The sequence below is a fragment of the Eleutherodactylus coqui genome, chromosome 5 (genome assembly GCF_035609145.1).
Source record: "Eleutherodactylus coqui strain aEleCoq1 chromosome 5, aEleCoq1.hap1, whole genome shotgun sequence".
In the NCBI taxonomy this organism is placed as follows: domain Eukaryota; kingdom Metazoa; phylum Chordata; class Amphibia; order Anura; family Eleutherodactylidae; genus Eleutherodactylus; species Eleutherodactylus coqui.
The window spans coordinates 175,774,009-175,788,253 of record NC_089841.1 but is presented as its reverse complement, the minus strand read 5'-3'; the positions used below and the strand labels follow the sequence as shown (position 1 = coordinate 175,788,253).

The 14,245-nt window shown below is 42.4% G+C and overlaps 1 protein-coding gene across 2 annotated transcripts in view; it reads right to left on the bottom strand.

The window, feature by feature from the left end:
* Positions 1-954: 954 nt before the first annotated feature.
* TBC1D10A (TBC1 domain family member 10A) overlaps positions 955-14,245 on the bottom strand; it is a 40,442-nt gene continuing 27,151 nt past the window's right edge. For both annotated transcript variants that reach the window (XM_066603776.1, XM_066603777.1), the window contains 3 exons: positions 8,665-8,854; positions 3,895-4,049; positions 955-2,318 (listed from right to left, as the gene is read on the bottom strand). In XM_066603776.1, the coding sequence (XP_066459873.1) occupies positions 1,812-2,318; positions 3,895-4,049; positions 8,665-8,854 (852 nt within the window). In that variant the 3' untranslated portion in view covers positions 955-1,811. The remainder of the gene's footprint in view (positions 2,319-3,894; positions 4,050-8,664; positions 8,855-14,245) is intronic.

Sequence of the window (14,245 nt, the reverse complement as noted above, 5' to 3'; positions counted from 1 at the left end):
GGGGCGTGGCCACCCTGGACTGACAAATTTGTGCATAATTTATGCCAAAAATGGGTACAACACTAGGGCCGCCTGCACCCAACCAGGTCGGATTGAGATCCCGCAATGGAATCAGACCCTGTGCCCAGCTGGAGACCCCCCACGTACCTGTCCGGATTCCTATCTGTATTGTAGATGTGCTGGCCGGCACACATGCACAGCACAGATAATGCTGTGATGACACGTATCCCGCAATGATGATTGCGGAAAGGCCACAGGTTGGACGGCTTCTATTGACTTCAATGGAGACTGTCTACACAGAATCCACCTTCAAATAGAGCATGCTGCGATTCCCCCCCCCCCCCCCCTATATAACCCCTCTATGCTGCGGCTATATAGATCCACAAAGCGATGGAGGTCTCACAAGTTTGCAGACCTGTGCATGCACAGATCATCTGTTCCTTTAGTGATGAGGTTCAGAGTGCGCAAACTTTGAGATTTGCATAGCTCTGTAGATTGAGGAGGAAGGGGGCGTGGGAAATGGTACGTCATCAACAGCATAGAGGGGCGGGTTAATGGTAAACACTACAGCTAGTGGAGACAGTCCGGCCCACCTACTGGACTACTCTCCATCATTTACATGTCGCGGGAGGTTTATACAAACTTTTTCTCTAGGTATGTTTTAACAACGAGCAATAAACCAAGTTTATAAAACTTGATTACCCTGGTGCAGTGTGTGATTTAATAGGATGCGTGATGACAGGCTCCCTCTAAGCCAACTGCAGTCATACATCACAATTTACCCAAAGCACCATCTAGAGGTTAGTGTTGTTGGGTCGGACTACCCAGCACAAAGTAATATTTGTCTTTTTATTTTTGCAGTGCTCTTTACAGGTATTGCGGTCATTATCTCGACCTTGCCATTTACTTACATGTCAATGAAAAAGGAATCCCACAATTGTATTGGACGCTAAATATTGGCAAGCATATTTATTTTTTTTGCAAGAGCTAATACCATAGATAAATAAATATTCCTGCTTGGCTGTGTTTAGTGTAACTATAATACACCGTGGAATACAAACCCTTCCCCGTAGCATCGAGAGGAGGGTGGAATAGTGTTGGTCATCATTCAGGACGTCGAGTTCATTCCTAGAAGCTCTTACAGATACCCAAGATGCAGACTTAGATTTCCTCTTGTACAAGATCTAATAAGACGGTGAAGAAATGGAACAGACGCTCTATTGTGTGGTGATATAGAGCGAAATTCATTCTCCTTTAATCCATTTATTGGTACAAAGAGTGTCTGTGGGATGGAGGAAGGGAGCCTATCTGTTTCATTTCTCTTGTTGGTCCCAAATAAGTAGGAAACAATAAACTCGTTGTGCATAGTAAAAGACGTTCCACTTTCAGCAGCAAAACATCTGGAATGGAATAGACAGCGGGGTGCAGAATCGGCACCCATTTTCCTATCATCAGTCAAAATATGGGAAGGATTCCCTTGCAGCCTATATTGGATTGGGTTTCTAGCTAGCCACTATGTTTCCAGCATGAAGAACCGAAACAATACATAATGGAGGTTTTGTGTTCCCTGGGCAACGAGGACTTTTGGAAGTACAGAGAGAGAGTTTAGGGCCTTGAGACAAATTCCACAAATACACTTTTTTTTTTTTTTTTACAAGTAATAATGCTGGTTTTTGTATTTGTCCCTGCCTTATTGTCTCTGCTGTACATAAACGCTCCCCGTGTTTGAGGATCTCTATTACAGGCACCGGAGAACTCCTGAAGGGTAGCATTTCGAGTGAGCGTTTCTCCAAGTGGAAACTTTGTGGAAATTATAAATAGGTGTCTTCACTCTCCTTGGAACACAAGCTTTCACTGGACTGATGCACATTGAGAGAGTCCTTCTGGGTTACTTTGGCCAACAAAGGCTGTACCGGTTCCTGCCGGTGATCTCTGGTCCCCTCACCACCATTCTCCTCTTTCATAGCCCCATTGGTTTGGTCACTTTTGCCTCTGCTCTTTTTCTTTTCCAACTTCTTTTTCTCCTTCTCTATCTTTTCTCTTTCCCTCACCTCCTTAGCCCTTTGCTTTTCCTGTTCCTTAGCTTCCTGTTTCTGCACTTTTGTTTTCTTCAAGGAGCCGAAATTGGATGGAAGAATAATGGACGGGGAGTGAACGAGAGGCTTGTGACCCGCTGGGTCAGCGTCACTGATGGCTTTGGCCCCATGCAAACGAGTGGGTGATTTGCACTGCAATTCTCCATACTCTTCCTTCCACTTTTTCAGCTGAATTAAATGTTCACGTTCCACATCCCGTTCGGTAACGGTCAACTCCACAATCTAGAGAATTGAGAAAAGATGTCATTCAACATTGTGTTGTCAATCATGACATATCTATCTATCTATGTTTGTAGCAAACAAATAAAAATTTATATATATATATTATGTAGATCACCATGAAACGTAGATCGCCCATCAACTGGGCCCTAAAACAGATATTGAGGAAGAGAGGCATCAGGCTCGATGGATTTCAAAATGCTGAATATTGTGCCCCTGCAGTAGGTTAGGAACGAGCAGGTGTGCATGGCAGCAGTTTATTCCTGTCAACCCACTAAACAAACATGCATGCTTGGTCCATGGTGGGGTTGTCAGAAGTAGCCCTCAACCGCACAAGTCCACATGAGCCATCACATGGGTTTAAGAACCCGAGAAAACATTCTGAGTTTTGTAGATGCATTCACATGCACACCCAAGTCCCGATGGCCGACAATACATCGGTGGGGTTTATTTACCATTTTTTAAACAATGCTTCTTTAAGTTTTATTTTTTTCTCCTCGAAATTGGAGAAACTAAATGCTGTCTAAACGGTATCATGTTATAGAGCAGGAGGAGCCGAGAAGATAGATATTTAGTTTTGTGGGGCCAGAGTCGGTATAATTTGGAATTTATTGCTCCAAGTCCAACACATGCAGCTAGCAGCACTCTGCTTGCAGGAACAGTATGTGAAGCACAACTTGCAGCTGTAGATGGAGGATAGATGCACACAGTAAAGTCCATTGCATGGGTAAGCTCCCGGGGGTATACCTTTCTTGCTGCTGTACGCACAATCCACTGTTTTTAAGTTTTAAAAACAAGGGACTCTATGGCTGACAGGTGCCGCTGGGTACTTGTACAACCACATTCATTTTAGGTATCAGTCAGGAAATCTTCCAGACATAAACCTCTGATGGACACTGCAAACAGCATGGAAGCCACCTCCGTGACAAACCAGACTACTTTGTTTCCCTGAAAATATGACCATGTCCTATATAAATTTTTGCCACAAAAGAGGCACAGGGTCTTATTTTCAGGAGATGTCTTATCATACTTGCCTAGCAGGCACTGTTCGGGTTCCTCCCACTAGTCTCCGCAGTTCTGGCAGGCTTCCTTACAGTTCTTAACGCCAACAGGAGATCGCTTGCTGGTAACTGGATTTGAAAACCCCGCCTCTAGCAAGCGATTGGTTCTAGAGCGCTGAGACTTAGCAAATCATTGCAACACTCAATGAATCAATCACAGGCATTCAAACCCTGTTCTAAGCAAGTAATCTTCTGTTGGCGCCAAGAACTGCAAGGAAGCCTGACGGAACTTCGAAGACCAGCTGGAGGGACCCAGACGGCACCTGCTAGATACATTTTTTTCCCCCTCTTCATGTAGGGTAGATAGGGCTTATTTTTGGAGTAGGGCTCATATTTCAAGCAACCCCAAAAACCAGGGTAGTGCTTACTTTAGGGGTAAGTTTTATTTTTGGGGAAGCACGGTAATACCTACAGAGGACACCTGTCCTGTACACTATATATAACAAATAGAGAATTTTGAATCAAGTATTGTACTACTAAATATACTTTGAGATATATAGATTGTTTTATTTGCTCACCTCTGGTATAAGAAAACCTTCCAGCATATATTTTGGATCAATTGCCCTTAGTTTCTCCATGGTTTCATATTGGCCCTGACAGGACTTGAGCTTTTCAGAGGAACCGAGTGAATACTTTAGGAGAATTAGAGCCACGCGGAATACAATCTTGACACCTGCAAAGATAAAACTTTAAGTGAGCTAATTAACTGGAAAGAATCCCCCCCTCCCATTACTATGTTACAGTTCCAAACTAAGTTCCTTATCACACAATACCCAATCTTGAGCAGAACATTTCACAGAGAAGTGGTACAGGAGATATTGGGACAGATTTAGTATGGCAAATGCTCCCCCAAACCTCAAACCTGGCATCCATCTCATGTGCCAGACCTGTCACTTGATTTAGGCATTTTACAAAGGGACTAGAAGAAGGGATTTGGCCGAAAATGTGACAAATTAATATTATGTACCACAAAATAAAAGTAAGCCAACCAAGTGCCATAAGTGTTAACATGGTTTTCAAGATGCAAACGCCTACCACATCATATGTGTCATTGTGATAAGGTTAGGAACGCCATCTTTTCTCCTTAGGGAGAGCACCTAGGCGGTTAGTGAGGAGACTTATAGGGCCATCTATGCTCCTCTGAGTGATATGCAAATAAGAGATATAAGGTTGGCGCATCTTCCGCCCGTCTCTTCTACATTTATGCAATTTCAGACAATAAATCTGCCCCAGTCCGCCACTATTTCTGAAGGTTCGCAAGCTTGCTGTAACATCATGTATTTTTGTTAGCCATTAAAAGGTATCATATCTACAAGATTACTTGTTTTCTCTCACTTAGAACAATCACATTTTGCTCTACTGGCTAACACCGTGCCAAACTTTTTTCTTTTCACCATTTCTGTACAATCACGGCCCCCAAAAAATGTGGTTTTTTTGTTTTTGTTTGTGTGCAATAGAAGCTTTGAAATGACACAAAGGGAGGACACCGACTGCACATGACAGGCTGTAACCAAAACAGTCAGCCCGTCACAAGTGGAATCAGGACATGCACAGGCAGGCTGCGCAGCTCACACCCTGTAATGAGTAACTTCACAATATAACCTGCCCATTTAATGAGGACACTGCCAACCTCACACTCCGAGCTGGCACCAGATTAGGAATGCCCTCCGAAACCCTCCCGAATGAGCAAGAGGAGTCCAGTGCGCCAATCCTGAGTCACAAGAACAGGTTTACCACTCATCACATGTTCACATCTTGCAATACTGCCACTACACATTCTATTATTTTGGGCACAGTCTACATAGTACGTCTACCTAGGACCTTATTAAATCAGTTCTAACCCCAACTGAGCATCTTCAACCAGAAGAATGAAGTCATGACATTTAACAAACTTATCTGATCTTTCACATGGTCGTGCTCAAATGTATTCATTTACATCAGTCCTTACCAGTTTGACATTTCGCTACATAAAGAAGAACGACTTTCTCAAATTGGGCATACAGAGGAAAACGGATTGCATGTAATCTTCAAACTCTAATTACGATGCTACACAAGTTAGTTGGTCATGCTAATTTTTTTGCCAGATTGTGACTATGCACATTTAGTTTTCAAACACGTTTCTGATTTGCTGATTCAGTGCAACATGCCGATTGTTGTACGATCAAGTGGCCTTTTTTTTTTTTTTTTTGGAGGTCACATGGTCAATCATTGACTATAACTAGTCTCTTGGGATACCTTTACACAGTACAACTGTTGGGCACATAATTACCCCACAGCCATACCAGCAAGTATTGCTTCTGTACACAGGAATGATAGTTGTTCAAATGAACGGTGGCCGAGCTGGCCGGGGATTGTTGCGGCCCACCTGTCGCCATTCACAGTAAACAGGAGTGGCTCAGAGTGAGTGCTTCCCATTTACACCGAGCGAGAAGCCGCTCAGCAGTTGTTCCATTCTGAAATAGAACGTCTAGAGCCAACTGAGCGACTTCTTGTCCGTGCCCTGTTGGGGTCCATGTGTACACGGGCCGACAGTCACCCAAAATAGGTCATTTGAGTGATCATTTGGGTAACTATCAGTCCGTGTAAAGGTACCCCAACTCCCCTCTGCAAACTGAGAACAATGGCAGATCCCAGCATACGTGGGGAAGTGGGAGGGGGTCAGAAGAAATAGCCGTCAGCCGAACCAGCTGTTCTGCAAACTATATAAAATATATATCTGCTTTAGGCTCTGTCTGCACTTGAGGTGGTCATAGTCTATTGTTGCTGTAGCTAGTGAGCAATCACAACGGTGCGGCATGCTACACTATTCAATAAGCAAAACAATGATATAATCAAAACATGGATCATTATGGAAAGCCCAAAGCCACCGTGCCAGATTAAAGCAAGCCTGAGATATCGGTGCCATGCAGTAAGCACAAAGACTCCCTGCAGACCCTGATAAATCAAGTTTATGGCCGCAGCTCAGAGAAAGCAACGATAGCAATAGAACCACACAATCACATAAATAGCGCATTTGTTCCGGTCATGAAGAATTGTAGATCACCACCTGAAAACCAATATTGCATCATCATTCACAAGGGGTTCATAAATATTGTAATGCTCTGACCGATGCTTTAAGGGCATAACACACCATTCCCTCGACCGAGATCAGATCCACAGCATTACAATGTGACTATCCGGGCCGAAACTGCATGCCATCACTGTCCCCCATCAGCCATTATCTAAGACAAGGCTTGCTTGTTTCAAATGACAGGCGAGGAATGCAGCGCTCACTAGAAATACGTCTGCAGCTACAAACTACATCACCGTAATGCTCAAGGATTACACTTTCTCATTAACCCCTTAGTGAAAAAAAAACTAAAATACTGATGGTCACTAACAGGTCTCCAGTGCAGGTAGGAACTGGGACCGGCTGACTGGTGACAGCCCAATATCTGTTCCAACATCGTGGATCGGAGAATTGCCGCTCTCTCCGCAGTTTAACGTTTTACATGCCATGGTAACCAATTTCATGGCATGTAGAAGGGTGACAAAGGGAGGGGACTCCCTCTGTCACACATCACACCCCCATGATGAGATTACATTGTTCCAATGGGTTGCTATAGCACCCAGGGGCTTGAAGATGGTCACCAAGGCCTCAGACCAATATAATACACTGCTATACTAAAATATAGTATAGCAGTATATTATACCAACGATCAAACTTAGTGACAAGTCCCATGATGGAACAAATATAAAAAGTGGGGAAAAAAAAAAAAAAAAAAAAAGTAAACTCTCCGCCACCTCCCATTTTTTAACTTAAAAAACAAAACATGGCATCACATATTTGGTATTGTCACGTTCTTAATTACTCACGGAAAAAAAAGTTAGTACATTAATTTAACCCACACATGCACGCTGTGAAAGAAAAGCAAAAAACGCCAAAAATAGTTAAAGTTATATATCTCGCCTCACAAAAATTGAATAGAAAGCAAGCAAAAATCCTGTGAATCACCAAATGGTACCAATAAAAAGTCAAATCTGTCCCACAAGGAAAGAAACAAACAAATCTTGGGGGTCTTTGAAAGAGACGAGAATTTTTTACATTTTTTTGTATGGATAAAAAAAACAAAACTGAAAAGTAGCAAAATATTAAACAAACTATATAAATTTTGTATCTACGCAAATCGTACCGACTCCTAGAATTCTACATTTATACTGCATGGTGAACACCTTGGGGGAAAAAAAAACCTGAATTCCAGATTTTGTTAATATTGCCTGAGGGAACAAAAAAACTGATCAAAATATTATAGGTTTGCAAGAATGGGATCAATGAAGACTATTGCTCATCCTACAAAACATAAGCCCTAATGGAACTCAGTGGATCGAAAAATAATAAAAATGTTATGGCTCTTGGAATGCGATGACACAAAAGAAAATATAAAAAAAAACAAACCAAAAACTAGTTTTGGAGTGTACAAGAATAGCAAGACAAAAATTGTAAAAACTTGGCATCTACAAACTCGTGGTGACCTAGAAAATAACGTTATCAGATTATTTATACTGGGTTATCAGATTGTTTATTTTAAATGAAAAATACAAAAAACACACAATGGTGGAATCTCTTTTCCCAATCAAACCCCCTCATCCCAAATAAATAAAAAAGGCTGTACAATACAGTATTGTGTGTACCCAAAAAATGATGCCACTTAGAATGCAATTAGAAGGGGAAAAAAAGACAAAATTGGTTAGTCATTAGGGGATATAATGGGCCTGTCACTAAGGGGTTAATCCCCCACCTTTGATGGAGTCCCTCCCACTTAATACTAGTATAACCCCTCTGTCCAGCAGGTGGCCGTCATCTACAAGGCACTCCTACATAACTGCTGTATTATAGTGGCACATCTCCACTTCTCTCAGCACAAGTCCCTCACCCACAATTGAGGTCACCATGTATAATATAGCACCGTCTCCGGCAGCTGTAATCCGCAGATTAACACAAACCTCCATTCTGCTTTTCAATAATCTGCAGGGCCCAACGATGATTAGAATTGTAGTAAATCATCCAACATCTGCTGAGTCCAGCCATGAGCTTCACTCCCTCGCTGAAGGGCACGGCGGGGTTACTAGGTGGCTGCCTTCTCACATTAATGCATTTAAGCCACATGGGGTTAGCATATATAGAGATTTTTATTTTTATGTCAAAGCTTTAAAAAAAAAGTATATTCTTCCAAGCAATGAAATGATTGACAGACAAGAACTGAACCCATGAACGGTTTGTAAGTGCTTGACTGCTGAAACATTGTTACCTTCACAGAAGAACATGTCCCACACACGCAGGACCGAGCTCCAGGGCAGCGTCCGTGAGAACGCACACATGAACCATTCAGTCATGTACAAGATGGGGTCAATCTTCTGCTTGCTCAGATGCTTGTAGGCCACAGGGGACACCTTCCGGAGCAGCGAGAACAGGATCCTTCCATCCAACTGGATGGCTTCCTGCAAACAATAAAGACAAGATGCTTAACAATGCAAAACTAGGAGGCTTCGTTACTAGTCAAGATACGACCGTTTCCTGATGGAAAGGACACCAGAGAACTATCTGCGACACATTTATCATGTGTTTTAGACACTTCTGATGAGGTCTGTTTTCTGACTTGTCTGAAAAAAAGGGTATGGCCCAAATGGAGCCAAAAAATGTGCCAAAGTGCACCAAAATTTTGGCACAATTTTTGGCATAAACTAAGCCAATAGGTGGTCTAAACGTTGACCGTTTTATCATTCGGGATAAATCTGGTGCATTTTAAGACTGTCTGGTTTAGGTTTGCACCGTCTAACTTTTAGGCAATCTTAGTAAATAAGCCCCTATATTCTTTGGATGGTGTCAAAGTCATTAAGGTGCAGTAATATATATTTCAATAGTTTTTTTTTTATGGTACTTTGTTATAAATGCAGAAGCATTAAAGGGCCAATTCAGTGAAAACACATTTTTCCATCGTTGCCTCTTCCCTCTCACTTCATTGTCTGTCACATGCTGGAGGTAGTCTGTGTATTCCATGCAGTGCAGCCCCCTGTCTGATACTTGTCATGCACCATCTTGAGGCTGAGAATTTTTACAGTTTCACATGTATCCCATGATGCATGAGCAGAGCATTAACTGAGGCTATACCATTCTGCCTTCTGCGGGGACAGTTTAATTATCATTACCTTCTATATTCACCTACAGACCATAAGTATAGTCTGGAGGATGAGCTATGATCTCCTCTATTATAACTGTATGACAGAAGTTGTGTGATCATCATTAGTAACTGTTACAGTAATACCTGTATCCTCCTATAAGCTGTGTTAGTGGTAGATCCATGTATTAGCATCACACAGACTGAGAATCTGACTAGAAAAGGCATACATAATCCCCAAAGTAAATCTCAGCTGGTCAGAAGTGGGATCATGCGACCACCTGAGGAAAAAGGCCAGAAGTTTCAGGGCTCAGACACACGGGCGCCGATCCGCCCATGTTTCTGTACGATAAGACAGCCGCACTGCAGGTGTGGACGACTCTCCGCACTGGCCGGTGAAAGAACACAAGGCCGGCAATAGAGCCGGTCATGCAGAGAGTCGTCCGCACGCAGTGCGGCCATCCTATTGTGCAGGAACACAATCATGTGGACTGGAGTCTCCGGAAGGATATGGCCTGTAATGTAGGGAGTGCTCAGGAGAGGTTGCTCTAGCTTAACCTGCTAAGGACCAGGCACAAAGATACGCGCCTGGTCCCGGGCTTAAAGCCCAGCCGATAGTGAAATTATAACAGGGGATTTAAACAGCCTGCTCTGCAATCAAACAGAGGAAGGACGGGTTGTCAACTCTTAGTGACAGCTTATAACCCAGAGGAGAAGGCAGGAGGGGTTTTTAACCCTTTCTGCCTTTTCCTTCCCTGAGTACACAGCGCTCAATACACACTGTGTACTAGAAAGTGAAAGTAGAAGTCTAACTTCCACTACGGTAGTCGGGTGGGGGATGGTGTCACGTGACAGCCGGGATTCCCTGCTATAGCAGAGCATCAGGGTCATTATAGACCCTGATCAGCTCTGCCAGTCACTAATGTCACTGCAGGGGTTGTTTTCCTCTGTAACTGGGGCTCCTATTGATGCCCCAGCTACAGTGAGAAAGTCTAAAATAAAAATAATTTTTTTTTTAAATGTGTATGTCCCCCGGAGGTTGTATATGACGTCATGGGGGACAGATATGTATCCAATTATGTTTTTTTACTAAGTAACTAAAAGTTACAGACAACAATCTATACATAAGAAAGAAAAAAACCCAAAACAGACAACAACCAAAAGTTTTGCTATAAGCGCCCTGCAATCCAAAACCATACATATTATATATCAAAATGTCAGAAACAAAATGAGAAACCCGTCCCTATATTTTATTTAGCGTAAATATACTAATTAAAAAAAAACAACTACAAATGTTAGAAACAAAAACCTTTTTTTAGCTTTTTACCTTCAATTAAACTAAAAAACAGAAAATACAGTGAAAAAATATTTTTTTTAAATTAGCCCTATATGTCACAGTAAAAAAATGCAGCAAAAATAATGACTGAAGCTGAAGGGGGGGGGGGGGGGGTGGAATTGGGTAGTAAAACCAACACATAGGTAAATCCCTAAAAAGTGTCTGGTCCCTAAGCTACAAAACAGCCTGGTCCTTAAGGGGTTAATACCCAGGGTTTCTGCAGGGAGGCAGAGGAGGTCTCACAGCTCACTGCCATGTCTGTCCTGAATCACATCTGCAGCTGATGCTTTCCTAGATGTTCCTGCACCCTGGCCAGGTCAGGTACCTGCAAGTCCTCCATTAATTCATCGTTAATACTATAGCCTGACGCACGCCCTGACAGCTGGAGATCATCAGGGCATGCTGAGAGTTGGAGTCTTCCCAAAATCTTGTGATCCCTTTGGGGCTGGGTTAGATGCGCATTGCATCGTTTGTACAGCTCTCCATTCCTGAAAATGTTGGGCTGTGTAGAATTTCTGCCACATGTCAATAAGTGATTTTGGAGGGTGTGGGCTGTTTTAAAACACACACACACGCTTTTGCAATTTAGTGAGTACAGTATGTAAAAAAAAAATGGTTTTTGGTTCAAAAGGCTTTTCTGTATAAGAAAAAAAACAAAAAAAAACACAAAAAACAAACAAAACCACAAACTTTCCCAGCATTCCCTCCCTCCTTCCATGCTCCTGTAACAAATTGATAACAAGTGGTTTAAGACCAAGTAAAGCAGTAGATCGACAGCATGCCAAGGTGGCCTACCCGTGCTTCCTTAATAAGGTCTGATGGGCGATTTTTCAGTGCAACACACACACACACACACACACACACACACAACTATGGAAAGCGCAGCCCGATGTAAACAAGTGGAAAATCGCAGCAAAATCGAACCTATGAAAATGACGGTGCCAAAGTGTTCTCCGGTGGCGGCATATCGCAACGCTCGTGGAGAGCTGGCCTAATAGGTAGGCAACCGTGTCATGTTGTATATCTACTGTTGTACTTGGTGTTTTGAGCTACCTGTTACTGAGGGGGGGGAATGCTGGGAAGGTTTTTTTTTCCTATTTATTTTTACAGGTTGCAGAAAAGCCTGCTGTCCAACCCCCCCCTCGCCTCCCCCCCCCCCCCCAAAAAAAACGCACTATTTCACATAATGTACTTGTTAAACTTTTCTCTTCTTTTAAAAGGAATGCAGAAATAACTTTTTATGATCTAAAAACCTGCTGTCAGCCCCACCCTCCAAAATCATTTATTGACACGTGGCATACTTTCTACACAGCCCAACATGTTCAAGAATTTGCAGGGAATTTTATGCCAGATTTTGGCATAAAGTCACAAAGTTTGGTATAACCCCCACTATTTCCTGAAAATGGGGCATGGCAACACCAGACCAACACATTCATGGGTCATTTAAGTCAGAAACCGGTGTAAAGTTATACCAGAAGCGTATACCGGACCAGACCCGGAGCAGAGGAGCCGAGATGTACCCAGGGCATAGTGTTAGTAAATCATGCCATGGGCGTTGAGGCAACTGAACATCCAAATCAAAAGACTTCAAATTTCACGTCAACTGAGTGAACCTAAATGACTATACAAGCAACTATTTCCTAATATTTAACAGATTCGGTCCAACATAGGCTTGCCTTGCAAACCTCAGCATCCTTTGTTCAGCCTATGAAGCAGACTAGTTAATAGACAGCAAACTCTTCTAGAACCACTGCATAAAAGTTAATAAACTCCGACTTCTGAAGAGCTTCTAATGCTCAAAGCATATTAAATATTAATACCAGTCGTAAACAATTAACCACAGACTTCAGCGTTTCCATCAATGCTCAACTGCAAAGGCCACTGAAAGATGCAAATGAATAGCATTCATGGCAGGAAAAAAAAAAATCAATCACTCCAAGTTCATTCCAGACACTTCAGAACTAGTTGGATACATCAATAGACCAACATATTAATGATCTGACACCGAGGGCAGTTTTATGTTCAAAAGCTGATTTATAGACAAGTCTTGCCTGGTATCAGTATTGCCATCATCTAGGCTATGCAGTAAATATCACCCACTGACCACTCTTGCTCAATTCTTTCTGACTACAAGACTAGCCCATTACATGCGTTATGGCGAATGAGAATAAAGAGCAGAACATGAACTTCTGCGTATCAGTAACCAGTCCCCACCGACCTGCCATAAAAGGTTTATCTAATGATATTCAATACAGAAAGTCCTACAATAAGTGCTGATGACACCAAGCCCAAGCCAACTTTTTTCCCTTTACAGATTTATAGCTTTTATGCTGACCGTCCACCGTGACTGACCATCTGCTCTGCCATACAGTGCTATATGGCAGGGACTGGTACAGTGTGCCAGCACTCCTCCCAACCTGCAGGCAAATAAGAGGCATTGGTGTTTCCCCATACATAAGACTAGGTCTTATATTAATTTTTGCTTTAAAAAAAATATATATATATTTTTTTTACCTGTATAGCTGACTGGACACTATTTAAATTGACCTTTTTAATTAACTGTAACTAGGGCTTAGTTTTGGAGTACGGCTTCTATTTCAAGCATTCCCAAAAATCCTGGAAAATCATGCCAGCACTTATTTTTGGGGTAGGTCTTGTTTTCAGGGAAACAGTAGTAGCCTGAAATTTACAGTACACTGTACCAATTTTTTTTTTATCCATCTTTCCATGTGTCTTGTCCATCTCATTAGGTATAAGGTACGAATAGAGCCAGCCACGGGCCTCCCCCTCACCTACAATATAAGTCTGGGCCTCCTCATGCAATGCCAAAAACAGGCCCCCTCCGAGCACTCTTGGATGGTCAGGTCCTACAGGTCTCCATGGCTGTAACAATTAAGTCTCAGGAAACATAATTACTGCAACTTCCCAGGTCCTGTAAATCTAGTTGGTCTGCGGAGTGGACAGTTGTAGACACGGGTCTGAAGGAGTTTCATTTGTTTACATTGAGACCCTACAGAAACCTTCATAGAATCCATACAAAAAGAAAAAAAAATGGAGTTGCTTCTTATTTCTCTCAGTCTGCTTACAAAAAAGCTGATATATAAAGAAAAGAAAGACACTTTATGTACAGACTCCTGGAACAACAGTAAGCTGCTCACCAGGTCAGGTTGTGCCTTCTTTGGCGCGGGTCTCAATAGGATCAGTTGGGCATGATCATAAAGGATAAGCTCTTTATTACAATACTGGAAACAATGCGTTTCGAATCCAGAAAGAGTCTTCTTCATGTAGAAGCAGTTGAGGAAAAGCCTTGGCCAGATTCAAAATGGGTTGTTTCCAGTATTCTAATAAAAGAGATCATCATCTATAGTCGTGCCCGAC